Source organism: Rhineura floridana, chromosome 11 (assembly GCF_030035675.1).
Source record: "Rhineura floridana isolate rRhiFlo1 chromosome 11, rRhiFlo1.hap2, whole genome shotgun sequence".
Lineage (NCBI taxonomy): Eukaryota > Metazoa > Chordata > Lepidosauria > Squamata > Rhineuridae > Rhineura > Rhineura floridana.
The window spans coordinates 25,826,810-25,854,695 of NC_084490.1; the positions used below are offsets into that span (position 1 = coordinate 25,826,810).

General features: G+C 44.2%; 1 protein-coding gene across 1 annotated transcript; it reads left to right on the plus strand.

The window, feature by feature from the left end:
- The first annotated feature begins 1,777 nt into the window (after positions 1-1,777).
- On the plus strand, positions 1,778-26,130 carry LOC133367593 (vomeronasal type-2 receptor 26-like). The gene is made up of 4 exons (XM_061591690.1): positions 1,778-2,488; positions 3,983-4,264; positions 18,801-18,927; positions 25,226-26,130. Exons 1-4 carry the CDS (start codon positions 1,778-1,780, stop codon positions 26,128-26,130), a joined length of 2,025 nt encoding a protein of 674 aa, XP_061447674.1.
- The last annotated feature ends 1,756 nt before the right edge of the window (positions 26,131-27,886 follow it).

A 27,886-nucleotide genomic window follows, 5' to 3' on the forward strand; every position in this document is an offset into this window, starting at 1 on the left:
CACTGAAATGCCAAAGAATTTTCATGAGGATTTTTTAAAAATATATTTTTTTGCCAAAATGTGGAGAACTGAATTTCAGATTGGAAAAAATAAGAAACTGAGAAAACCAAAATTGACAGACCTCTAGGAAGTAGTCTTCCAAAAGAAGAAACAAAGATTGATCAGAGCTGTATGAAATTTGTAGAAAAATTCAGTATAGAAAAATCTGACACTTAAAATTATTACCAGCTGAAAAAAATGAAATCTAAAAGCAAAGTTTTGTTCCAATTATATTTCCCTCAGTGAAAAGATAAATTACAACACACACACACAAACACACACGCAAAAGAGTTTGGGGGATTGGGGGAAGGGCAAACTGTATGAAAGAAATGAAGTCAAGATGAAGTTCAATCCAAACCTCCCCCCAAACCCTGAAGCTTCTCTGTGTTTCAGTTGGTATCTTCTCGTCCCTCAGCCTTTCACTCACAGCTCAAATTCAGTTCTGTATTGGTAAAACGGCAGGCCAGGAGGGAAGCCATTTGTCATGGCACTTTACTGTCCAGAAACAGCTCCCCTTTAACTCTAGACAATTGATGTGATTCTAGGGTTTCATCAGGCACCAGGGCCATTGAAGAATTCAGATTAGAGTCTTCTTCATATATTGACCCATGGCCCAATAACTTGCAATGCTTAGTCAACAAAGTAAACACAAGGTTTTGTTCAAATTTTATTTCTGTCAGTGAAAAGATAAGGAACAACACACACACACACACACACAAAGACATTTGGGGATTGGGGATTGGGGGAAGGGCAAACTGTATGAAAGAAATGGAGTCAAGATGAAGTTCATTCCAAACCTCCCCCCAAAACCCTGAAGCTTCTCTCTGTTTCCCAGAATGTTTTCAATTGGTATCTTCTCTTCCCCCAGCCTTTCACTCACAGCTCAAATTCAGTTCTGCATTGGTAAAATGGACAGCACTTTACTGTCCAGAAACAGCTCTCCTTTAACTCTGGACAACTGCGGTTTCATCAGACCCCAGGTCCATTGGAAATATTCAGATTAGAGCCTTCTTGATGTTGTGACCTATGGCCCGATAACTTGCAAGGCCTAGTCAGCAAAATAAACACCTAGCTTTCTTTTCCCTCTTACAAAGAAAATTATGCCCTTCAGGAAAGACAGCCATCCCTACCTTGCGAGTCAAACCATAACATAAACTAGGATTTTCATTTACCAGTTTGTTTTATTCTGTTCAACAACTGCAGTAGGCAAATTTCCTTGTACACATGACCCCCCCCAGAAGAAGTAATAGCTGTAGTGTGAGTTCAAAAACTACCAGATTATCATATTCATATCATTAGATATAAATCCCATTTTTAAAAAACGTATTTCTTTTATTTAAATAATTTATAAAACACTTGATCAAAACAAATTCTGTAAGCAGAAGATGATGATTATGATAGGGTGTACTTGTGAGAAGACATGATTATTATTTCTTCTATACAAGAAGGAGGAGGCATAAAATTATAGTAGAAAAATATTTTTACAGAAATAAAAATATTTTTAAAAATATTCATAATCTGTAAAATAACTATAGAAACACCTGTAGCTGTCCTTATCCTTTAGAATATATATCTGAATTTCCCCTTTTAGTTTACTTATGGTGATTTTGACCCTATGCCGAGTGGTCAGTCCCATTTTCCTTCTTTATACCGGATGTTTCCAAATGAAATCCATCAGTACAAGGGGATTGTCCAGTTACTTCTGCATTTCAGATGGATCTGGGTTGGTCTAATGGCCATGGCTGATGAAAGTGGAGAATTATTTCTGAAGAATCTACTACCAATGCTGTCTGAGAATGGCATCTGTCCTGCCTTCACAGAGAAAATTTCTCCAATAATATTTCTGGATGACTTCTTTAAAATGCAAGCAAAGTGGAACAACACTTTTGTAGATATTATGCAAAATAAAGCCAATGCTGTTGTTGTCCATGGGGAAAACAAGGCTATGCTATGTTTGAGAGTGCTGCTGCATGAAGGAGAAAGTGACTCTAAGAAACCATTTGGAAAAGTGTGGATTATGGCTTCCCAGTTGGATATAACAGCACTCCCCATTTATAAGGATTGGAGTATAGAAGCCTTCCATGGAGCCTTAGCCTTCACAGCCCACTCACATGAGGTGCCGGGTTTCCACAGCTTTCTTCAGAACTTAAGGCCTGATTTGGCCAAGGGAGATAGCTTCATCCGAATATTCTGGGAGCAAGCATTTGGCTGTTCATTTCTAAGTTCCAGTCTTTATGAGCATGATGAGATAACCTGCACTGGGGAAGAGAGGCTGGAGAGCCTTCCTGGGCCTTTCTTTGAAATGAGCATGACTGGCCATAGCTACAGTATCTACAATGCTGTCTATGCTTTGGCAAATTCTGTAAATGCCATGTACTCATCCAGATCCATTCCTAGTGTAATGGTAGCCAGAAGGAAGCTAGACCATAGGAACATACATCCATGGCAGGTAATTGCACTTGAAAAACAATGCTCAGTTGACATGAACAATATGAGAGTACATTTTAGTTTATATGAAACAAAGGCCATCCATTTACAATCTGAATAATTCATTAGCATATTGTCATTATTAGCCCTCAATGCCATAGCACATCCTTCTATTTCTTAGTACCCTCCAGATATTTTGTAATACAACTCCGATTACCCCAGCCAACATGGCCAATTGTTACTAGATCTGCTTTTCTGTCTATGCACATGAACATGTGAATCCATACTTTACGCATGCATTCCTGGAAATATCATATTGGGGGTCTTTACTGGTTATGTGCCACTGCAGTTATTGGAATGGAAATTATTATCTAGAAAGGCCTATCTTATTTTCCTTACTTGAGGAAATAAGCAAAAGTCACAAACATGTCTATGATTAAATTGAACCCATGTTAGTACTTCAATATGGCACTGGTTCTGAACACTTATTTTATACTTCACCCTTATTAGGGATGTAGTTTGTTTCCCCTTGCAATGACTAGGGCTTTCTTTAACTCATACAAATGTTGTTTTCCCTGATTCACTACAGTGATACCACACTTGTTGCTCAAAGCAAAACGAAGCACACATAGTCACAGGGCACATGCAGAGTTGCTGCTGAATTGAGCTTTTCCGTAACACAATGCTCCAGGATGATGGGACTTTCAACCCAAAACATACTGAGGTCACTAAGATGGGGAAGACACCTGTATAATTTCTTAATGCGGCTGAATTTTTTTGTTTATTGATACATTCATTGCCCAAAGTGGAAGAAAAATGGACATGGGGTGGCTTCAAAGTGGGAGGGGAAAGGAAGTGGCACTGGCCCATAGATAGGAGCCAAACGTAGAGGGGGCGGATGATGTTGTAAGGGAGGCTAGTTGAAAATAAAAAAGCAATATTTTTAATAGTAATAAATAAAATCCAGAATAAAAAAATGATATTCATAAAACAGAGTTTTGTTTCATTTAATTGTTTAAAAAAATTAGTCACACAATGATTAGGGGGTTGCAAAAAATTTTTAGGCGGGGCTCAGCCCTCTTCCATTCCCCCTTGGCAACAGCCCTGAAATGGCATATTTAGCTAGATTCTCATTTCCACCTTAACAGTTAATTTATTGTAGGTCCATTTGAAAAGAAGCTGGATCCTACTCCATCACATCCCACTTTGAGCACTGTGTATATTCTCCCTCCCTCTCTCTCTCTCTCCCTCTCTCTCTCTCTCTCTCCCTCTCTCTCTCCCCTAGCAGTTAACATCATTGTCTACAGTTGTAATATAAAAGGACAATAATGTTTCACATTTTAATCCTCCCAGGTTCTAAATGTAGAACACAAAAGGATAATGAAAACATGTTAATAATCCTTTTGTTCTACACTATTAACTAACCTTCTTTTAAGAGGAATATTTGTTCTCAGGTAAAGCCATTACAGTCCATCAATGACAACTGTTGATTCATTTATTTTGTGCTTCCTCTCAGCTTCATCCTATTCTGAGGAACATCTCATTTAACAACAGTGCTGGAGAAACAGTGCATTTGAATGAGAATGGGGAACTGACCATGGGATTTGATATCATAAACGTGATAACTTTTCCCAATACTTCCTACAGAAGAGTAAAAGTTGGAAAGATGAATCCTTGGGTTCTTCCAGGCAATGATTTCAGCATTGATGAAAGCGCCATTACGTGGCCCAGAAGCTTTAATCAGGTGGAATGTGACTATATTCTTATGTTGTATAGGATAATTGAAGAAGGAGCATTGGTAACCTGTAGATCACTTCCTTAGTCTTTATTCCAGTCTATTTATCTCTGTACATTTACAGCATAAAACTATGGATGCTTACTTAGGAGAAAGTCTCACTGTGCTCAACCATGCTTATTGTTAAGGGTGTGTAGCACTGCAGCCTTTGGCACTTTGGCTTGGATGTTAATAGTAATAAGCTAACAGGAGTAAAGTTCACCATCCCTTCCATTCTCATAACTATGTGTCACTCTTGAAAAGCAGCTCTGGAGGATTGGGATTTTCCTAAACAATATGAGGTAAGTAGGGGAACTGCTGGTGAGTGGAAGGACTGGAATTTTTTTAAAAACAAACTTCCTTAACCTAACTCATATTTAGATACAAGTCCAATTGGGGGAGGGTCCCCATCCCACATTGATCAATACATCACATGGTTCTCTTGACCGTGTGTGTGTGCATGCGTGCATCAGTGCATGCATGCATGCACACAAGTACATGTGCATTCATGTGTACACATATTTATTGAGGACCACAGATGGACATAGGGGGAAAAGGAATGGGACATGAATTTCAATAAGGCTGCATTCAGACGGCAGTTTATTCAGTTTTCCTGACATTTCTTTACCAGATCATTTCCACATTCTATTTGAACTTTCGCATGATGTAAACATTACTTCTGGAAATCTAGTGGAATCCAGAGGAGATTTAGTCCTTATTTCTGTGTTATTTCTAGGGAAAAAAATAGTTTGTAATCCCATTAACCCAGAAAATATCAGAATAAAGTGATGAAAATTGGTTGCCATACTTGCCATTTTCATTGGGGATTCAGGAGGTGACAGAAGCACACATGTGCATAAAGGGTGGTGGAGTAGTAACATGTCTAAAAACATGCATTGTTGTGTCATACTATGCCTATTGGTGTGAATGAAATTCAGTTTGACATGGTGGTAGATTGGTCAAAAAGCCACAGTTCCATAATGCAAAAGGGACTGCAGTGTGAAAAGAATATTAGAAAGTGGGACAGAAGTGCTACCACTATAATCAGTGAAACAAATGCAATAAACCCAATGTCTTAATTCAGCTTAAGTTAATTTATCTTAGCATCCAAGCCATTTAATTTATTGGAAGCAGTCTGTATCTGGCTCTGAATCATTTTTTTGGGGCAGGAGATTAATATTTAATTAAGGGTTTTTAGGCACTAATTTAACATATAGCTGGCACCTCGTCCTACTAAGAGTACAAGGCTCCAATCCTACATGGTGCTACCTGTCAGTGAGGGCCTTGCCTGCAGGGAATCCACTCACAAATTAGCAACACCCTGTTCTGTGCAGGATGGAATCCTCCATTTATAAACACCCTCCCTGCAAGGAAACCCCTTGGGAAGGAGCACCACCCTGCATCTTGCAGGATGGATTCCTGTGCTTACTTTGACCCCAGCAATGACAGGAGAGGTGCAGTAGCTGGAACATCTGCAGGGCAAATTTTGCCACCTACTATAGCTCTGCCTCAGCTTCTGCCCTCCCTGTAAGGACTGGAGAGCCCTCCGCTATCTCTGGAGGAAGACCTACTTCCCCACTGATTTGCAGCAGCTGGCTTTGAAGCCAGGACTTCTAGGTGAGGGAGGGGTGAAAAATCCCCAAAACAACAAAACTGACCTTGGGCTGGGGTGGGGGCTGTTTGTTTATGTTTTTGGATTATTTTTATTTTTATTTAATCTGCTGGAAAATAGGTGAGGAATTCTGTTTTTTCTTTGGCAGCCGGGAGCTGTTATTATAGTCTATCATGTGCCTGGAAGAGTGACTTGTGGACTGCTTTGGGGTAGCAGAGGGAAGCCCAGTTTCAGTGGCCTCAGGTAGGGGGAGATATGGCATTGGATCAAGGGTGAGCAATTTGCGGGGAACTTGATCAAGACAGCCAGACAGTTATATACTGTGCCATGTTCCAACCCTTTTTCCAGCCAAAGGTTTGGTGGGGCCTATGCCAACCTGTCCTCGGGTCTCCAGGTGCTGTTTGTCAATGCCAGATCAGTCCATAATAAAATCTCTGTCATCCACAATTTATATGGGGAGAGCAAGGTAGGGTTAGCCTTTCCCAGTTGTGCCCACCCGGGTACTTGGTTCATCACCAAGGTAGGCTTGAGGGCTGGGGAGTGGCAGGTACTGTGGTCTACAGGAATGCCATCTTGCGCTACAGGCTTCCTCTTCATCTGAGTGCCAATCTGGAGTGCTTGTATGTTGTATTAGGCCACTGGGACAAATTGGGGTTTGGGGATGCCCAACAGTCTCCCTACCTCAGCTGATGGACGTGGTCTTGGATGTGGTACTGAGACTCAAGACTGTTAGTCTGGGGAGATATCAACATTCATGCCAAGTCTGCTGTGTCTGGGACAGCTCAGGGGCTTCATTGTCTCCATGGGGCTGTCCCAACATGTCATCGGGCCAGCACATGTAGCAGGGCACACTCTGGATTTGGTTTTCTCAGCTGGGTAGAGAGTGGGTGATTCGAAGGTGGGGGACATAAGAACAGTCCCTGTCATGGTCAGATCATCTGCTGGTGAGCTTTAGACTTACAGTGCCCTTTGCCCTCTGCAGGAGTGGGGGACTTATTAAGCTGGTCCACCCTCAGAGGATGATGGTTCCTATTGGTTTTCAGAGGACTCTGGACAGTTTTTAAGTTGGCATGGCCGGCCCATCTGTCAAAGCCCTGGTTGATCTGCAGAACAGAGAGATGACTCAGTCGATTGACACAATTGCACCTGAACATCCTCTCCCAACTGGCAAAGCTCCATGATATACCCTGGAGCTAAGAGCAATGAAGTGAGAGGGAAGACAGCTTGAGTATAGGTGGAGAAAGGCTCCTAAAGAATGTAACCAAATACTGGTATGTACTCATGTTCAATCCTACTCAGTGGCAGTGAAGGTGGCAAAGAAAACTTACTTCTCTGCCTCCATTGTGTCCTCAGCTTGCTGTCTAGAGGAGCTGTTTATAATGGCTAAGGTCTTATTACATACTGGCCCTGAGGAAGTGGTATAGCCATCTAAAGCCTGCTCTGACATGCTCCTTCCGGGAGGAAAGGTGGGATATAATTCTAATAAAGAAAGAAAGAAATGTTTGCTGAGAATTTTGAGGATAAAATCACTTCCATCTACCGGGATTTGGAGTCCATTGTTGATGCTGATGATCCTGGAGAGGTGTCTGGAGTGCTTTCTTGTCCAATTTCATTGGATGAGTTTCAGTTCCTGCAGCCTGAGGATGTGGACAAGGTACCTGGTCGGATCCATGCAACCACTTGTATCCTAGAGCCTTGCCCTTCATGGCTGATAAAATATGCTAGTAAGGGGATAGCATAGCTGGGTGGGCCAGGGAGATCATTAACGCTTCTCTCCAAGAAGGAGTTGTCCCAAGCTGCCTGCAGGAGATAGTAGTAAAACCACTCCTGAAGAAGCCTTCGCTGGAAATGGAAGATCCTAATAATTTTAGACCAGTAGCAAATTGCCTTTCTGGGCAATGTTTTCGAGAGGGTGATTGCCAACCAGATCCAGGTACTCCTAGAGGAGACAGATTTTTTAGATCAATTTCAATCAGGATTCAGGCCTGGGTTTGGTATGGAAACTGCCTTGGTTGCCCTGCATGATGATCTGTGTCAGGAAAGAGACAGGAGTTTGACTCTGTTGATCCTCCTTGACCTTTTAGTGTCTTTTGTTACCATCGCTCATTATATTCTTCTGGGACGACTGTCTGTGTTAGGTGTTGGGGGCACCGCATTGCGATGGTTCCATTCTTATTTGGATGGATGGCTCCAGAATGTGGTTCTTGGGGAGCATTGCTCATCTCTAAGGATTCTCCCGTATGGGGTCCCACAGGGGTCAGTTCTGTCTCCCATGTTGTTTAACTCTACATGAAACCACTGAATGGGGTCATACAGAGTTTTGGAGTGTATTGTCATCAGCATGCTGACAACACAGCTCTATCTTTCCTTTTGATCTTCTGCAGTTGAGGTAGTGGCTGTGCTGAATCAGTGCTTGGTTGTGATAATGACTGGATGAGGGCCAATACACTGAAGCTAATCCAGACAAGGCTGAGATGTTGTTGGTCTCCCGTTCCTCTGATTGGGTGAGTGGTGTGCAGCCTGCTCTAGATGAGATCACACTGTTGAGCTCCAGCTCTCCCAGGGGGATCAGGGAGGGGAGTCAGCTGAGCCCCAGCCTCCTCAGATAGAGCAGGGGGAGGAATCAGAGGTAGATGAGACTTTTGAGGACAATGAGGGAGGGGGAGTAGTTGACAGCCTGCCAATTCCCACAGCCAGTTCTCCCGCCATAACAGACTTCGCTCCACCTACAGACGCCCCAACAGAGCCGTTGAGGGATGATCGGGTGGGTGCGCCAGCTCCCTTCCCCCAGGATTCCCTGCCCGGCACTTCAAATGCTTTCCTGCCTCTTGAGGCATCTATTGAGCCTGTACTGTCAGATGAGCCGGCGGGGGCTCGCCCCCTTTCACCCTGCACGAGATGCCTCGAGAAGGTGGGACTTTGAAGGAGTCAGAGATTGCAAGCAAAGACCTTCCCAACTTAAGGTGGTGCCCCCCTGACCCGGTTGCTGAGTCAACTTTCTTCACACATTGCAGAGTATGCCTAGGTAGCTTAGGGACTGTAGTGAGTTAGCATAGCTAACTCTATGAAACAAATTGCCTTTGATGTTACTCTAATAAAACAGGAATTAATTCCAGTCTCACCTCCATTTCGTGACTTGCACTCTGGGCAGGACACACACTCCCTCTGAAGGAGCGGCTTTGTAGTTTGGGGGTTCTCCTGGGTCCACTGTGCAGGTGGCCTCAGTGGTGCAGAGAGTGTCTTACATCATTTTAGGCTGGTGGCCCAACTGTGACACAGTCTAGATAGTGAAAACCTGACTACAATAATCTATGCTCTGGTAATCTAAAGGTTGGATTATTGTAATGCACTTCACATGGTGCTGCCTCTGAAAACAGTTTGGAAGCTTCAATTAATTCAGAATGCAGCTGCCAGATTGTAGATGGGTTCAAAGTGCATATAAGATGTATCGTGTACAAATTGCACTGGCTGCCTATATGCTTCCAAGGCCAATTCAGAGTACTGGTTTTGACCTATAAAGCTATTTGCAGTATTGCCTCTCCCATTATGAACCTACCCAGACCCTTAGATCTTCCTATGAGGCCCTTCTCCAGGTCCCCCCTCTGAGGGAAGTTCAGAGGTTAGTGACAAGGAAGAAGGCCTTTTCAATTGTTGTTCTCCATCTGTGAAATATGCTCCCCAGTGAGTAGGGTTGCCAGGTCTCCAGTTTTCTGCCGGAGTCTCCAGCAAAAGGGGGCCGTCTCCGGCCTCCAGCAATACTTCATTTAAACTGGTGGATCTCCGGCTTTTCATTGGTCCCCTCAGGCACGCATGTGTGATTGACACACGCATGCATGAAGGCTGTGGCTGGCCGCCTTCCCGCCCTTTCTGGAGAGACAGGAGGAGGAGTTGAGGCGGTGCCCTGCAGTCTCCATCGCGGCCGCTAGAGCACCTCATCGTTTGAATCAGCTCGGGATGAGAAGGCCGCTTTTCATGAGGAGCAGGTTGGAGGCCGGTTCGTAGGGTCTTTGGGCAGTGAGTGAGTGAGTGAGTGAGTGAGTGAGTGAGTGAGAGAGAGAGAGAGAGAGAGAGAGAGAGAGAGAGAGAGAGTGAGTGGGGGGCAGGCAGGCAGACCCTAGGCAGGCAGGCCCCAGGCAGGCAGGCAAGCCCTAGGCAGGCAGGCTCCAGACAGGCAGGCAGGCCCCAGGCAGACCCCAGGCAGGCAGGCCCCAGGCAGGCAGGCAGGCAGACCCCAGGCAGGCAGGCAGACCCCAGGCAGGCAGGCCCCAGGCAGGCAGGCAGGCAGGCAGACCCCAGGTAGGCAGGCCCCAGGCAGGCAGGCAGACCCCAGGCAGGCAAGCAGACCCCAGGCAGGCAGGCAGACCCCAGGCAGGCAGGCAGACCCCAGGCAGGCAGGCAGACCCCAGGCAGGCAGGCCCCAGGCAGACCCCAGGCAGACCCCAGGCAGGCAGGCCCCAGGCAGGCAGCCAGGCAAACCCTAGGGAGATGGGCTGCATAACCTCAGAGGGGGGGCAGAGAGAGCGGTGGGCTGCATAACCTCAGAGACAGGGGGGCGGCTGTGGGCTGAACAATTCTCAGTGCTGATGTGCCTGTCCCTCCACCTTTATCTTGCTGTAGATAGCCAGGACAAGGTCCAGAACAGCCAAGAAACACGCACAGCAGGATCTTGGTAGGCATGCCTTTATGGAATCATATGGCTTCCTTTATGGAATCAATCCATGTCTTGTTTGGCCTTCCTCTTTTTCTACTCCCTGCTATTTTCCCAAGCATTATAAAAGATTATTCTTATTTTGTATAATCTTTTATAAGACGTTTCATCTTGATGCAATTAAAAACCATTCAATAGCTTCAGCAGGCAAAAAAGTCATTAAGTGGTCTGCCAAGACCCTCAGTAATGTTCAAGTAGTGGTGGTGGTGAGTTTGCAAATCCCTGGTCTATCGCCTTGCTGTCTGGTTGTGAGCTTACAGGATGCGGTGGACACAGGATGCTGGGTTTGAAGAACATAAGGAGAGCCCTGCTGAATCAGCCAAAGGCCCATTTAGTCCAGCATCTTGTTTGCACAGTGACCACCTAGATGCCTGTGGGAAGCCCACAAGCAGGACCTGAGTGCAGCAGCGCTGCCTCCACTTGTGATTCCCAGCAAATGGTACACAGAGGCATATAGCTTCTGATATGAAGGGCCTTTACTCTGATCCAACAGGGTTCCTCCAGCAGCATTGTGGCATACTTGTGTGCAGGGCTGGATTTCCCACTAGGCCCCTGCATTAGTGCCTATGAAACTCCTACAGGCCTACAAGAAAGTTTGGGTTCTACAAAATAATTTAATTAATGCAAATTATTGTCTGATGTAGCAGTTTACTCAGCCTTCACCCAATGAAGAACAAACATATGTCTTAAGTAAATGTAGATTAAAAACTCACTTTGCAGCTGTTGTTGTTAGCAAAATCTCAGATTACAATAGAGGAGCACAAGCCAAGATAGCCATGAAGCATTCTCAGTACATGAGATTTTGGCGTGAGGGACAAAATGATAAAATCTGACAGTGAAGCAGTTTGCTTCTCTTCAAGATACCCAGCTTATAAATGATGAGTAATAAAAATAGAGCTCAACCCACAAAAAGAGTGACTGGACAACCAGCCAGATGGGTTTTCCCAGCATTGTTGTCTTTTCTAATAAACCACGTCTTCTCATGATGTGTCCAAAGTATGATAACCTCAGTTTCATCATTTTAGCTTCTAGTGATAGTTCTGGTTTAATTTGTTTAACATGGCTGCAACCATATCTACTCAGAAGTAAGTCCTATTGAGTTCTATGGGGCTTAGTTCCTTAATAAGCATGTTTACAGTTGTTGCCTTCAAGGGCATCCATCTGTGCTCCCGTCTAACATCTCTGCAACACTAAGCTCCTTTCTTCCAATAATGGCCTGGCCTGAGGGCACGTAAACCCTTCTTGCCAGAAGCAAGTAAACTAGATTAAATGTTCCCTAAAGGCGTTGAACTGTGACCTGGCAGACCAGGGTTCGAATCCTCACACTGCCATGAAGCTCCCTGGGTGACCTTGGGCCAGTCACTGCCTCTCAGCCTCAGAGGAAGGCAATAGTAAACCACCTCTGTCTGAATACTGCTTACCATGAAGACCCTATCTGGGATCAACTTGAAGGCAGTCCATTTCCATTTTGCATCACCATAAGCTTGTGAGAAAGAATGACCTTGTCACTTCAGATGGACCGAGGAACACCCTATTTTAGGTAAGATTTCTATTTTAATCTCCAATCAGAGAATTTTTTTTGAATGGTATGCTCCAAGCAACTGTGGTTGATACAATGTGTCATGTTTAATGACGTCACCAGGGCCCGCCCTGTGACGTCACCAGGGCCCGCCCCCATTTTCTCAGGTTTTTGGATGGTTCCGACCTGGCAACCCTACCAGTGAGGTCTGCCTCATTGTCATCTTTTTGGTGCCAGGAAAAGATGTACCTTTTCTCCAAGGCATTTGATAGATTGAGATGATGTTTTGCTTATGCTGCCAAAGCTTCCTGTGGCTGTAATGGGGTGTTGTTGTTGTTAACAATAACAATAATAATAATAATTTTTTATTTTTAGGCCGCCTATCTGGCTGAATGAACAGCCACTCTAGGCGGCGTACATAATTAAAATTTAAAATACACATATAAATACAATTATAACATATTCAATTTACCCACATCTGTACACTATAGAATTGAAATTAACCAGGGATTCTGTATGCCCGCTGAAACAGCCATGTTTTTAGTCCTTGGCGGAAGCCTACCAAGAAGGGGACATGGCGTAGGTCAAGTTCCAGACAACAACAACAACAACAATAATAATAGTAATAGTAGTAGTAGTAGTGCCAGCGGATAAGCAGAGGATTCCATCTTATGAAGCCCCACTTACCTGCGCAGCATGGATAAGCGGGGCATAGTTGCGAGGAGGGAGCGATGCTGCCGCGGCCATCTTCATTAAGGGCAACGTCGTGTGTCGCAGCGTTATGTGTGCTTGACGTGTGGCAGGGAGGGGAGGGGCCATGGGCCTATTTAAGGCCAGGCCGCCCCTCCTACCTCCTCTTTCAACGAGCGACGAGAGAACGATGAGGGACATAGCAGAGAAAGCTGCAGGACAGTCAGTGTTGGTTGGGCCTATTAGGCCTAATTGGTTACCCCCAGAGGGGGTTTTGGGAGCCCCAACAGCTGTGGGTGGTAGTGTTGCGGTGTGGCTGCGACTGGGGCAGGCCTCGTAAAGGGGCCTGAGCAGTGGACCTTGTAGTGGGGCCTAGCAGCGGCACGTCCAATACCCCCACATCTAGCAGTTGTGGAGGGGTTGATTGAGGCTTTTTATTGAGCAGCGTGACGTTAGTGCTGCTGCTGGTTAAAAGAAAGACACAGGAAGTTTAAAAATAAATGAGACTATACTGGATATACAAACAAAATTAAATATAGTCATGCTAGTACACTGGTTAAAGACAGACTCATGGACATAAAGGGAAATTAAAAATAAATCAGAATAAAAGGGGCGAACAAAAGAAATTGTGTCTAATCCTTCTAGTTTAAGTTCCCTCTGAGCACTCTCCCCCAACAGGTTCAGCTTAGCCCCCCCTGATGATATATACAGGTTGGTTCTTTATTATATTATTACAGGGTGGATGCATGATGTGATGGCAGAGCCCTTTTGTGAGGCTTATGACTTCTTGCTAGGCCCAGACATAGGGGGAGGATTGCCCACCCCCGCAGGTTATCCAGCTTAGCCCCCCCTGATGATATACACAGGTTGGTTCTTTATTATATTATTATAGGGTGGATGCATGATGTGATGGCAAAGCCCTTTCATGAGACTTATGACTTCTTGCTAGGCCCAGGCATAGGTACAACTTCTTGCTAGGCCCGGGCATATATGAGGTTTGAAGTACTTAATTATATGATTATTATACTACATACTAGTATATTGGTGGGGCCGAGTGAGCCTTTTTAGCCTTTGGGCCTTTCACAGTTATATGATAATAAGGGCGGAGATAACAGTTTGCTAGAAAACGTCTAAATCGCTGTATCTTAAGTGAGAGGTCCTTTTGCATTCCAAGTGTTCATTTCAGGCTATTTGTTCACTCTGAGACAGAAGAGGCATTTACCTGAATTTAGTTAGGAATGGAAAGTTTAGCAGATGGTAATCATATTGATTGGGGAATAGGAATAAAGAGGAAAGCCCAATTTGCCTAATAAAGATCCCTCATATTACAGGATCTTAGACTCTTATTGACATAGGGCTGCCTTTTAAGGTCCAGGCAGACTCTTCCCCCCTTTACTGAGGATTGTGGCACCAACAACATCATTACCTGAAATTACATTTTAGTTAGGACTTCTGATATCATTACCTGGAATTACATATAGCGTGCAACTGTTGCATTGGCTCATCTATTTAGATATGTGTTGGAAAACCTGCTATAGTGCAGCCACATATTGGTGACAGCAACACATCCTCAGCATCTGCTGCTCTTGGATTTATGATATCATTTACTAGAAAGGGATATAGGATGTTAATTTTGCATTTTGGACATCTATTATGATAGGTGTTTGGAAGCCTACAAGGGGGAGGCCGCTGCAGTCGGCCAAATATGGGTGGCAGCACCATATCTCCAGTATCTGTGCTTTGAGGAACTGGGTTAGCTGCACTAAAATGGTGGCTGGGAAAGTGTGCTTACTCAAATTATTTCCTTTCTTTATGTGAAACAGGGAAATATGAGGCCAGTGGCCCTCACAGCAGTGAGGAGAAGCACCCAGCAGTAGCTGCTCAAGGAAAGCTTTCCTCCCCTGTTAAGCTCGAGGTACTGGGACCTTGCGTGCAGACTGCCCAGTTCCTGGGGAGATTTGTTTTGTTATGGGGTTTTCTTTCAGTTTCTGGATCCCATATTGTAGTCTCAGGGCTTGCCTTAAGGGATTGCACTCTTAAATTTGTCTTGGGCATAGACGCAATGGCAATCAGTAATGGCTTCCTACCAGTTAGTTAATGCACTGCCTATGGGAAGTATGACATCTAATCTGTTTTTTCATCTACTGTGGGGATACAAGGGGATTTATAGCTGCTGGGTTTTTGCCTTTTCAGTCAATTCTATGAGGTAGAGCATTACATATAGGCTGCTCTATTCTTGCATGGAGCGCTTCAGCTCCTTCTTTGAAGGGGCTGTTGGGATGAGAGGGTAAAAAAAAAATTGGATGCATGTTAACACCTGATGTCACAGATTATGGAATGGCTATGTAACTGGTTCATCTTAATGGCTGTGTCAATGGACCATCCTGCCTGGTGTTAACCTTCCTGGGCATACCACCTAATTCACCACCAATCATACTCATGTGGTCAGTCAGTAAGGGTTTCATGACAGTTAGGCCAAGAAAGTGTTTCTTGTCTGCCCTCCAGGTATTAGAGGTCTTTTCCGGTGGTTTATGAGGTCGTAGCAGGGCTTCCACAGCCACAGGCACAGGCTTCCACAGGTTTGTGGCTGTATAATAATTTAATGCTTGTTGTGATCAAATATTGATCAAGAAATTAGAGCCAAACTGCAGGTTACATTTTATATTCTGGCCCAAATCATTTGGTCTAGTTTTCCCACACTCCTAGAGAAGAGCCAGAGCTTGGAAAAGTTACTTTTTTGAACTACGACTCCCATCAGCCCAATCCAATAGCCATGCTGACTGGGGCTGATGGGAGTTGTAGTTCAAAAAAGTAACTTTTCCAAGCTCTGGAACTAACTAACTTGCTGTAGAATTACGTGACATAGCTCAGGGCTAGAGCCTCTGAACTGCAGGCTGAAGGTCCATAGCATATCTAGGTAGGGCTGGGAGGTAGAACTGGAAGTCCGTGGATGCATTGGGGGTTTTGTGCTGGCTGCAGGCTTGGACTTATAGGCAGTGAGGCTTGGGAACTCTCCCGTCCATTTTAGGTAGGGTTATGGCCCTTGTCTGTTCCTTTGTTCTCTAGTGCCCAGATTTTAATGTTTTCTTTTGGGGCATGGTAAGGTAGACTCAGGTGGAGCAGTTCAGCTGTGCTGTGCAACTGCACATTGGGAGATTGGGGAGCAGAGTCAAAGATGGCCATAAGCCGGTCTGTCGCCCAGCATGCTCAACAGCTATCAGAATGCAGGAGGGGTTTTTCTCAGGACTTCTGGGCCGGCAAGGGCTATGCACCAGGGTGGCCTATTCAGTGAGTCACCTGCTGGGATTGCCTAGTGAATGGCTGGAGACTGGGCCTCTCAGTCCAAGCACTTCGAGGTAAAGGCTGATGATTTTCCCACTTATTCCAGGGTGTTCAGAGTCCGCCGTATGTTAGCTGGGTGGGCTAGAGAACTCCCTGCCACCCTCGATCCCCGTTGCCCTTTCTCACGGGACATTTTATTGAGTATGGTGGGCCAGTGAAAAACAGTATGCTCCTCAAGCTATGAAGCCAGACTATTCCAGGCGGCAGCCCTTACGCTGGTTTTTGGAGCTTTTAGGATAGGTGAGGTGGTGGCCGGATCCAAGGGAGATTTGTCTCAACGGGCCCTCCAGCAATCAGATGTCTCCATGGAAGGGAGTTGTACCTGTATAACATTGATGGACCGGCAATGTTGCTGGACAGTGATGAAGCAGCTGCACACCCTATCCTGGGCTTACAGTTAGGCCTCAGTCAATGGGCTGCAGTGTGGTGGCTTGGCTGGCGAGGAATACTTTGGGACGGGCTCCTACCCACTTTGTCCCAGCTTGGTTCAGTGCAGACATCTCCGCATGTGGTGGTCATTCCCAACTCAGTATTTGAGGCAAGGCCCTCAGGTGGCAGGCATGTGCAGACATGCAGTTTGGGATGCAACGATGGCCTTGGTTACCTAAGGGCATGGCCCTCAGTTTGGCAGGCATGTGCAGAGATGCAGTTGGTGAGGCAACGGAAGGGGATGGCCCTCAGTTTGGCAGGCATGTGCGGACATGCAGTTCAGGAGGCAACGGAAGGGCATGGCCCTCAGTTTGGCAGGCATGTGGGGATATGCAGTTCAGGAGGCAACGATGGCCTCGGTTACTTAAGTGCATGGCCCTCAGTTGCAATGAAAGGGCATGGCCCTCAGTTTGACAGACATGCATGGCATGCAGTTAATAAGGCAGCGTCGGCCTTGGGTACGTCTGCCTTGGTCAGACATACTCCCGTGAAGGGTTTGGCGTGGTGTCTGGAGCCCGATAGGGATGGACCAAGTGTGAAAGAAGGTCAACCGGCAAATTCGGTTGGCTATTCTGGGGCAGGGGGGGTTGGCTATTTCACACCCTGTATTCAACATTGGATGGGTGAACTGTACAGGGCCGATGGCGTTCACCTGTCTGATGCAGGTAACGTCTTTTTGGCAGACCTGCAGAGGTGTCTGCGAGAGGTGCTTCTCGGCAGTGGGTAAAAGGGGACTAAATAGAGATTTGTCCCCTTTTTGTGGCGGGAAGGTGCAGAAAGGGAAATAGGTAAGGACAGCTCGGTGGCCCCCTTAGGCACCTTTGGAGGTGATTGGCGGTTCCAGAGGCCTGTCTGTCAGAGCTTTGTGGCTTGAGGGCAGGATATGGGCTGCTTTTGGGGCCAACTTAACTCATCCACCCAAGGGTTGTGCGGCCTCGGGGGGTGGTGACCTGAGAAGGCCCCCCTACTCACCTACTGGGTGTGGCTGGTGGAAGGGGTAAGCAGATGGGGCTTGCCCTTGTCCCAAGCAGGGGCTGGTCGCCCGTGAGCTGTATGGCAAGATGCTTGCTTATAGATAGTTCCGCACCTAGATATCCCTCTGCAGGTCACTTTAAAAGGTGTTTTTGTATAGTTTAATAAAGTGCCCCTTGTTCAACCCAAGCTGATGTGTCCTTGTCTTATTTCGCCCCTTCATTCGCAAATGTGGTGCTGCTTCTGGAGGCAGAGCATGGAGCTGGAAGTAGGGCAGGCAAGAACTCTTACCTTCTTGCAGGAAGATGCAACAAGTCAGGCAGGTCCCTCTTGGCTTTTTTTCAGGTTGCCACTCAGTGCCTGCCTCTTCTTCCTGCTTCACATCTTACCCTTTGACAGTTCTGAATCGCTTTGGGTTCCAGCCTGCCCCAGGTGCCCTGCTCCCAGCCCCCCCACAGACCATGTGGGACTGCTCCACCTACTTCTTCTTTCTTTCTGTAAATGCCCTGTGTGCTGGGCACGCAGGTTGCTGCCATCAACCAAGATGGCAGCGGAGGCTTCTCTATGAGGCTGATACCCCCACCATTATCATTGTTGATGACATACATGCACACTATGCTGCATGCATGCACATGCCTGCCATCAATCAAAATGGCAGTAGGGGCATCAACTCCTTAGAGAAGCCTCTGCTGCCATCTTGGTTGATGGCAGTGATGCTCACAGCACACAGGGCATTCACAGAAATAGAGAGGTAGGTGGAATGGGTGGGTGCTGGGAGCTCCATTACTGTGATCTGCAGCAGGGTCGGGAGTCTACCCTGCCAAGGATTGTGGAAGGGGAGTGCTACACCTACACCCTAAGGAGAAGTCCTTCAGGGTGCCCCTCTGGGCCACAGGGGCCCTAGGCCAGGGGCCAACCTGGCCACCTGTTGATGCCAGCCCTGGCTTTGGGCCACCCAACATCACCAGCAGTGATCCAGGGCTGTCTTAATCTGACTCAAGTAATATCTGGATTCCCCTGAATTCTCCTAATTCAGTTCAGAACTTTACCAAGTCCAGTGCACAGCCCTAGTTTATTTTCACTGCATCCAAGGCTTGCCCCTCCTGTTTATCACAGGAGCCTGTTGGATTCACTTATCCTATGTGTTCTGGTTGTCCTCATGCATTTTGAAATAAAATAAATTGCTGTGAGTATAGTGTTGATGTAATGCTGTGGTGACTGCACATTTACTTTCACCACAACTAGAGTCTTCTATTCTCAGTGCTAATTCTTCACTTTATGTGAATAGGTGATGCCCCTTTCTCTCTGCAATGACAAGTGCCGTCCTGGTTATCAAAAGAGAAAGAAGGAAGGGAAGCCATTTTGCTGCTATGATTGTGTGCCATGTCCAAAAGGGAAGATTTCTCACCAGACAGGTAGAATTATATAGTGCATTGAATAATAAAGTGTGTTGCTTATTAGGGTATATTATATACACTCCATAATAAAGTAACAATGCTTTAAACATTCTATTTGTTGAATTAGTTGTCAATAGCTGTGACTGCTGGATCATCTATCTATCTATCTATCTATCTATCTATCTATCTATCTATCTATCTATCTATCTATCTATCTATCTATCTATCTATCTATCTATCTATCTATCTATCTATCTATCTATCTATCTGGGGCAAAGAAAGTTAGAAGTATTATAAAGTTGATTTGATAATGTACCATTGTGCACATTCACCAGGCCTCATGGACACATAATCTTCCCATAAAGATCATCAACCGGCCTTCAGGAATGTGTACGTATCAGATGAATTTTGCACTACAATGCTGAAGAATTAGAATGAGGATTTTTTTAAAAAAAACAACCCCCCCACACACAAATTCAGAGATACTTAACATAAGTGTGGAGACTTAATTTGAAATGGGGAAAAAATGAAAATGAGAGAACCAAAATGGAAAGATCCTTCCATTCCTAATAACAATAAACAGGGTTTCTGACATGTTAGATTGCTAAAATTGACTTAAGCAGAATAGGCAGGCAGTTTCACTTTTGTGTCCTACAGAAGATCCATGCCTTTTCCTTTTTCAGGAAGCGTGGCTAGTTAGCCCTAGCAGAAGAAAACTGTACATTTGAAATTGACACATTGGCTCCATCTGCTTCAGGATATTGGGCGGGGTGAAAAAAGGTGTATCCTAACTGTAGTATGTTCCACTGTCCTGTTAGGAAGGAAGATAGGATGGGGCATTGGACTCTGTGTGTAAAGAAAGCCCCAAACAGGGAAGATTAATCTAAAATCCCTGATGCGTAATCACCAGCATTCCTCCTTTCCCTTAAAGTCTCATTTTCTCATATTATTTCTTTGCTTTGAACATTTGCCTCCCACCACTCCAGATAGTTCAAGGCAGCCGAAAAAAAGTGTGGGTGTAGGCAGGGAGAGAAATTATATATTTCTATAAATGTAAATACACACATATGCAATCAAGGTAAAAGAACACTGGTAAAACATAATTGTTTGCCAGTGAGCATTGGTGCAGTGGACTCATAACAGAGATAAAGATCCCTGGATTAAATAAATACTATAGTTGTATCAGCTCTCAAAAAGCAACTCTTCTTTCTTCAGACATGGGCTCCTGCTCCTCATGCCAGGAGAATCAGTATCCAAACAAAGAGCAAAACCAGTGCATTCCCAAAGCAGAACCCTTCTTGTCTTGCAAGGAGCGTGAAGAAATGTGTTTAGTGATTTTTGCACTTTTATTTTCTTTGATCACAGCTCTGGTGGTAGTGCTCTTACTTTGCTTCTTTCCCGTGTTACTACTGTTTCTACAGAGAATCTAATCTAGACAATTTTATTTCCCTCATTTTTCATCCTACAAATCTGTGTCAATTTTATTTTTATAAATTTCAAAGACTTTTTATTAGTCAGTGTCATATGATGGTGAAGAAATTTGTGTTTCAAATTGGAGGTTATGTTATTTCTATTTTGGGTGCATTAACAGTTGAATGTGAAACTGCAGTTTAATGTAAAATCAGAATGATTACAATATGGTGCTACTTAAGCAATAACTCTAGCTGTTGGAAAAAAACAACTTGGCCTGCCCACGATGCATGTTTTCAGCCTGCTATGCTTAAACCACTTCATTTAAGGAAAGATGGGCATGGTCAATTCAAAACATAAAACACACCTAGAAATTTGCTAGAATATATTTCACCTTCCACTGTTTTATCTTGTGCAAATTGAGACACTCCTGATGTCCACTAAAGACTATTCTGCAGAATAGTGAGAGCTATTATTTCCACAATTGTTTTTATTTATTTATTTATTTAATTTGTATCCCACTCTTCCTCCCAGCAGGAGCCCAGGGCAGCAAAAAAAGCACTAAAACACTTTAAACCATCATAAAAACGGATCTTAAATTACATTAAAACAAAACAGCTTAAAAACATTTTTTTTAAAAAAAACTTTAAAAAAGGGTTAAAAACATTATTAAAAATATTAAACAATTCAGACACAGACGCAGACTGGGATAGGTCTCAACTTAAAAGGCTTGTTGAAAGAGGAAAGACTTCAAAAGGCACCAAAAAGATAGCAGAGATGGTGCCTGCCTAATATTCAAAGGGAGGGAATTCCGCAAGGTAGGTGCTGCCTACCTACTAAAGGTCCATTCCCTATATTGTGCAGAACAAACCTCCTGATAAGATGGTATCCGCAAGAGGCCCTCACCTGCAGAGTGCAGTGATCGACTGGGTATGTAAGGGGTAAGACGGTCTTTCAGGTATCCTGGTCCTCAGCTGTATAGGGCTTTGTATGCTAAAACTAGAACCTTGAACTTGGCCCGGTAGGAAATGGGCAGCCAGTGCAATTCTTTCAGCAGCAGGGTGACATGTTGGTGATACCCTGTTCCAGTAAGCATCCCCAATGCCACATTTTGCACCAGCTGCAGCTTCCGGACCAACCTCAAAGGCAGCCCCACATAGAGTGCATTACAGTAATCCAGCCTAGAGGTTACCAGTGCGTGGACAACAGTGGTGAGGCTATCCCGGTCCAGAAACAGCTGCAGCTGTCTCACCAGCCGAAGCTGGTAAAAGGCACTCCTAGCCACTGAGGTCACCTGGGCCTCTAGTTTTTGGAGCTTTTTAGTGTGTATTTTGCAAAGTGTTGCCATGCTTTGCATATTCACATAAACAGAAGCAAAAGTAAATGATTTACTATAGGAAACTTCACTAAAATTGCAAACTAAATCAAACATATTTAAAGTGACTATCTGAACTATATCAACTGTATCTTAATATTGTTGCTTCCTCTCTGCTAAAACAAGATCAGCACAGCATGTCTAGTTTCTCTAATTTGGGCTGATTGCAGGAGGTGCCACCATGCCCCATATGCTCAGAGGCACGTTACCAAATTCTTCCAAGCTACACAGGAAGTGGATTGGACTGTGAAAGACCAAGCCAAATTGTATTTGCATTTTGACAAATTTGTAGGTCAGTACAATATCTCAGAGGAGGTCAGGTCTTCTGCTACGCTGGTGCATTCACTATAGCTGCCCAATTTCCCTGCTTTTTAAAGTTTGATAGAAATAGCTGTTGGCTATAGGTACGTTCTTAAACTGCAAAGATTTTTGCCTATTAGTGAATTTCTCTGTTTTAATCCAGGAGGTAAGAAATGGCATCCTGTGCAAGTTTGCTAAGAATGGGTTCATCATTTGCAAGCTTATTGCGTTCAGCAGGATTTACTCTACTGCAATCATGCTTAGGATTGGTGAAACTGACCACAGGGGAATGGGGAGGGGAGGAAGGAGCAGAGGAAAGCAGAGAGGGGGAGAGGCATTGTTGCAGGCATGAGGGGGAGGGGATGAAAAGGGCAGGATTTGCATGTTTATTGAGTTCAGTGGGATTTACTTCCATGGAATCATGCTTATGATAGGTAAAACTGACCAGGGAGGAGGGGGGAGGGCTGGAGTGGGTAGGGGAGGAGGAAGAAGGAATAGGGGAGGGACGGCATGGAGGGGATATGAGGGAGGAGGAGGTTAGGGTAGGTTTGATCAACTTATTGAGTTCAATGGGATTTAGTACTGTGCCATCATGCTTAGGATAGGTAAAACCAACCATGGGGGAGGAAGAGGGGAAGGGGAAGGAGGAGATTGGAAGGGCAGGGGCAAATGAAGGAGAGGGAGGGGCAAAAGGGAGGTGATGGGAGAAGGGAGCAGTAGAGGGCAGGTTTTATCATTTGCATGCTTTTTCAGTTCAATCGGATTTACTCCCATGCAATCATGCTTAAGAGAGGTAAAACTGACCATGGGGAAGAGGGGGGAAAAGGGGAGGGGGAGGGAAAAGGATAAGATTGGAAGTGGAGGGGGAGGGGAGGGAGGGGTAAAGGAAGGGGGAGGGAAGGAGCAAGAGGGAGGGGATAGGAGAGAGGAGAACAGAGGGTGGGTTTGATCATTTGTAAACTTTTTGAGTTCAATGGTATTTATTTCTGTGCAATCATGTTTAAGATAGGGGAATGTGACCTGCAGGACAGGCAGGGAGGAGCGGAGGATGGGGAGGGGAGGAGATTGGGTGGGTGGTCACTGGGCAGCGGGGAAGCCCCTGTCCTTTCCAAAAGGAAAACATTGTGAACAGTATCATTGCTTTTCAGCATTTCCCTCACTTTTGTATTCTACAGCAGACACATATAGCCTCCCCAAATTTAGACCAAAGCTATCCCTGGCCACATCCACACCAGACTGTTATTTCACTTTAGACAGTCATGGCCTCTCTCAAAGAACCCTGGGAAGTGTAGACAGCGAAGGTCACTGAGAGTTGCTAGGATACACCCTGTTCCCCTCACAGACCTTCAATCAGAGTGGCTGACTGTTAAACCAGTCTGACCACTGGAGCTCTGTCAGGAGAATAGGAGTCTCCTCTCAGCACCCTTTACAAACTACACTTCCGTGAATTCTTTGAGGGAAGCCATTACTGTCTCAAGTGAAATAAAGGTCTGATGTGGGTGTGCCCCCCTGATTAGGTAAGCCTAGTAGCTGTGACTGACACTGACAATTGATTCTCCTGGTGGAGCGCCTCTCCCAATATGAAACTACCCGTACACTGCGCTCAACATCTAAGGCCCTCCTCCGAGTACCATCCCATCGAGAAGCTCGGAGGGTGGTGACTAGAAATAGGGCCTTTTCGGTTGTGGCTCCCGAATTATGGAATGGTCTCCCTGATGAGGTGCGCCTGGCGCCGACGCTGCTATCTTTTTGGCGCCAGGTGAAAACCTTTTTATATTCCCAGGCATTTTAATGCGTATTATTATATGTATTGTTGTATTTTGTTACTGTTTGATTATTTTTGTTTACCTTTGTTGGTTTGATTCTATTGTATTATTGTATTTATATATTCCTGATTGCTTTATTTTATGTACACCGCCCAGAGAGCCCTTGGGCTTAGGGCGGTATATAAATTAAATTAAATTAAATAAATAAATAAATTCTTATTGAGCATGCCCGAACTTATCCTTGAGTTCAATGTAAAAAAAAAAAATTAATAAAAATGAGCTAGGCATTTTTAAACTTTTAAACTGCAGAAGATGAAGGTCAGAGAATGGTGCAAGGTCAGTAATAGGATTACAGGTATTCTGTGACCATGGCTGATTTTTCATGAACTTCAACAGATTATGAGAATTCTGACAGAAAAAACTCCAAAAATGGTCTGATTTTTTTCCTTCTCTTTTTATGCTTGGAACTTTCGATACTCTCTGACTGTTTTGTGTATTGCCATGAAAATTTAGAGGGTTGTTAAGCCAGGGTTTTTGAGTTCAGTACTATAAATTTTGTAAGGTTTTGTTTTGAAATGATCTTATGAGAAGCATCAGAATGGCATTGGGGTATTTTCAATTTAACATTGTGGACTGGGAAAAATCCATGCTGGCTATTGTATACAGCCACTCTTGCGGCTGTATAATTAAACATAAGCATAAATTGATTTCAGATGTTTTGTTACTAAGAGAAATTGAGAACTTTGAAAAAACTCTCAAAGGTACTGGAGTGTCACAGTGATAAAAAGTCCTGGGTTAATGTTAGTTAACCTCCTTAAACCAGAGATCTGTAACCTTTAGAAATAATTCTGACTTCCCAACCTAAGTGTAAAGCAACCAGAGCTTGGGAAAGTTATTTTTTTGAACTACAACACCCATCAGCCCAATCCAGTGGCCATGCTGACTGGGGCTGATGGGAGTTGTAGTTTAAAAAAGTAACTTTTCCAAGCTCTGAAAGCAACATTGTCTCAGAGTAAGCATCAATTGCACAGCCATGTGCATCAAAATGAATGCAAGGCTCAGTGGACTGAAACAAAGAGATGTTTTTGTAGGTTAAGTACCTATTACAAATACACAAACACACACACACAAAACCCTTGGGCCAAATTCAACATCACTCTGTTGCCTAGGACATTCAGCCTATTAGGAAGTGAAAGAATAAGCCTGCCTGGTATTGCTGTTGATGCCAAGTGATAAGTCAGCACAATCCATTTACCTTGACAGTCTGCCATTAACACAGATACCAACAACTGGACAGAACTGACTTATGTTTCTCAGGGGAGAACCTCATTTTAGTTCAACAACCAAGACCCATGTTACCTCTAAACATAGTTATTTGTAGAAATAAGAACAATGGCTACAACTGCAACTGCAAATAAATATTACATTTGTATCATCTTTCAGAAGGCAATTCTTCTTTCCCTAGACACAGTTTCCTGTTCCTCATGCCAGGAAGATTGTTATCCAAACAAAGAACAAAATCTGTGCATTCCCAAAACAGAAACCTTCTTGTCTTATGAGGAGCCATTGGGGATGAGTCTAGCAATATTGGCACTTTTATTTTCTTTTATCACAGCTCTGGTGCTACGAACCTTTATAAAGCACCACAACACTCCCATTGTCAAAGCCAACAACCGGGATCTCACCTACACTCTCCTCATCTCTCTCCTCCTTTGCTTCCTTTGCACATTGCTCTTCATTGGTCATCCTGGGAAGATGAAGTGTCTGCTCCGTCAAGTGGCATTTGGCATGGTCTTCTCAGTGGCGGTGTCTTGTGTGTTAGCAAAAACCGCCACAGTGGTTCTGGCTTTTATGGCCACCAGACCTGGAAGCAGCATGAGGAAATGGGTGGGGAAAAGAGTGACTAACTCCATTGTTCTTCTCTGCTCCATTATTCAAGCAGTCATTTGCACTGTATGGCTGGTAATGAGTCCTCCATTTCCAGATGCTGACATGAACTCAGTGGCTGAAGAAATTGTAATGGAATGTCATGAGGGTTCTGAGGCTATGTTTTATTGTGTCCTTGGTTATATGAGCTTCCTGGGTTTTCTGAGCTTCACTGTGGCTTTTCAGGCCAGGAAGTTACCTGACAGTTTTAATGAAGCCAAGCTGATCACTTTCAGCATGGTGACCTTTTGCAGTGTGTGGCTGTCCTTTGTTCCAACCTACCTGAGCACTAAAGGAAAATACATGGTAGCTGTGGAGATCTTCTCCACCTTAGCCTCTAGTGCTGGCCTGCTTAGTTGTATCTTCCTCCCTAAATGCTACATTATTGTGCTTAGGCCAGAACTGAACAAAAGAGAACAGCTAATAATGAGAAAATCAATCTAATTATTCATTTAAGGATTCACTAATGTTTGTTGATGCTTGTGGACACTCTGTAACTGTCACCCTACATTGTAACATTGCAACGTTGTAGAGATGCACTCCACTTAGACGTCTACTCATAGACCTTTATAATGTGGTAAGAGAGGAAGAAAGATATCTTTGGAGTAATAAAATGCATGTCTGTTTTCAATTTTATTTGCTCTCTCTTGGCAGAAGATCCATATCTATTGGGCCAATATTCTGAAGCAAATATAAAATGTGAATCAGAACACAATCCTTCTTTCTTATTCATACTCCAATAAGGTGGTACAATGGTGTCTTTATTTTTATACTTCCTCATTTATTCCTTTACAATGTCAATATAGGGCCCAATACCAGTCTTTATTGTTATTGTTTTTAGCCAATGGCCATTACAATATAAGTAACAATATGGAAAACATATAATAAAACATATTTATAAAACATTTGTAAAACCTTAGATTTAAATCCAATGGTACGTGAATAAAACCCTGGGCTTTCAAAAGCTAATAAAAGTAGTGATAGAGATGATAAAATTTGTTTTGATTAGGAGTGTACTCGAGTACTCAAGTGGTCCCTCCTTTACTGTTGAGGCTAATGCATTTCAGAAAGGCCATTCTGATCTTCGCTGCAGCTAATGCAAACAGGGCTACCCTGTAAGTAACAAATTTATCTGTGTCAGCCAGCAGCCATCTGATCTTAAATTCTGATCCCCAATGCAGGCTGGTTTCCGCAAGGGTTACAGTACAATCAATCAGTGCTTTGTCTTGAACCATTTATTTCAAAAAACCGTACATAACACATCACAAAAATTATATGTTGCATTTGTTGATTTATCATCTGCTTTTGATTCCATAGATAGACAGTGACTATGGGGAAAATTAGAGGCCAGTTCATTAGATAGACACCTGCTATTCCTTATACAACAGTTTTATTCCAACACAGACATCAGGATCAGAGTTGGCAGGGCAGGCTCTCTCTCTGACTCAATCCCCACCTCAAGGGGTGTTAAACAAGGCTGTATCCTGGCCCTGCTTTTATTCAGTCTCTACATAAATGATATTATGCAGGAAGTCCTCGATCCCTCCTTCTTTCCCCCCGCTGTTGGGAAACATAAGATCCCAGTTCTGCTTTATGCGGATGATATGGCCCTCATTTCTTTAACCTGTGTGGGGCTGAGAAGATTGCTCACTAAATTTGAAAGGTATTGTAAGATAGAAGGATTATCCATTAACTATAAAAAGACTAAAGTCGTTGTCTTTGCTAAGAGGCACGAGCAGCATAAATGGACCCTGGATGGGCATAGTATAGAACAGTGCCGCTCATTCAAATACCTGGGCCTTCACTTTTCTGAAAACACCTTGTGGCACACCCACTTAGAGGCAATTACAACTTCAGCCGCCCACTTAATGGGGGCTATAAAGAAACTTTACCATACTGAGGGCTATCGATTAGTAGAACCAACACTAAAAGTTTTCGTAGCCAAGATCGTGACCCACCTTCTGTATGGAGCAGCAATTTGGGGCGAGCATTGTAGAGACCAACTGGATATAATCCAAAATAAGTTCCTGCACCTGCTCTTGTCTGTAGCACATAGCACACCTGGTGCATTTCTAAGGAGTGAAGTAGGTCTCCCCCCTCTTAAAGCACACATACACAAATCCATCTTACTGTATTGGAAAAAGTTGTCAATGAAGCCAGAACACCATTTAGCCAAAACATGTTTTTTGGAGCTACAGAA

What these genes read in the sequence shown, in the direction of transcription:
- LOC133367593 (XM_061591690.1), top strand. Translation starts at nt 1,778, where the DNA reads ATGGCTGATGAAAGTGGAGAATTATTTCTGAAGAATCTACTACCAATG. An exon ending in TAATTGAAGAAGGAGCATTG is followed by an intron (nt 4,265 to 18,800) that starts GTAACCTGTAGA and finishes TTATGTGAATAG; the next exon opens with GTGATGCCCCTTTCTCTCTG. An exon ending in GAAGATTTCTCACCAGACAG is followed by an intron (nt 18,928 to 25,225) that starts GTAGAATTATAT and finishes TTCTTTCCCTAG; the next exon opens with ACACAGTTTCCTGTTCCTCA.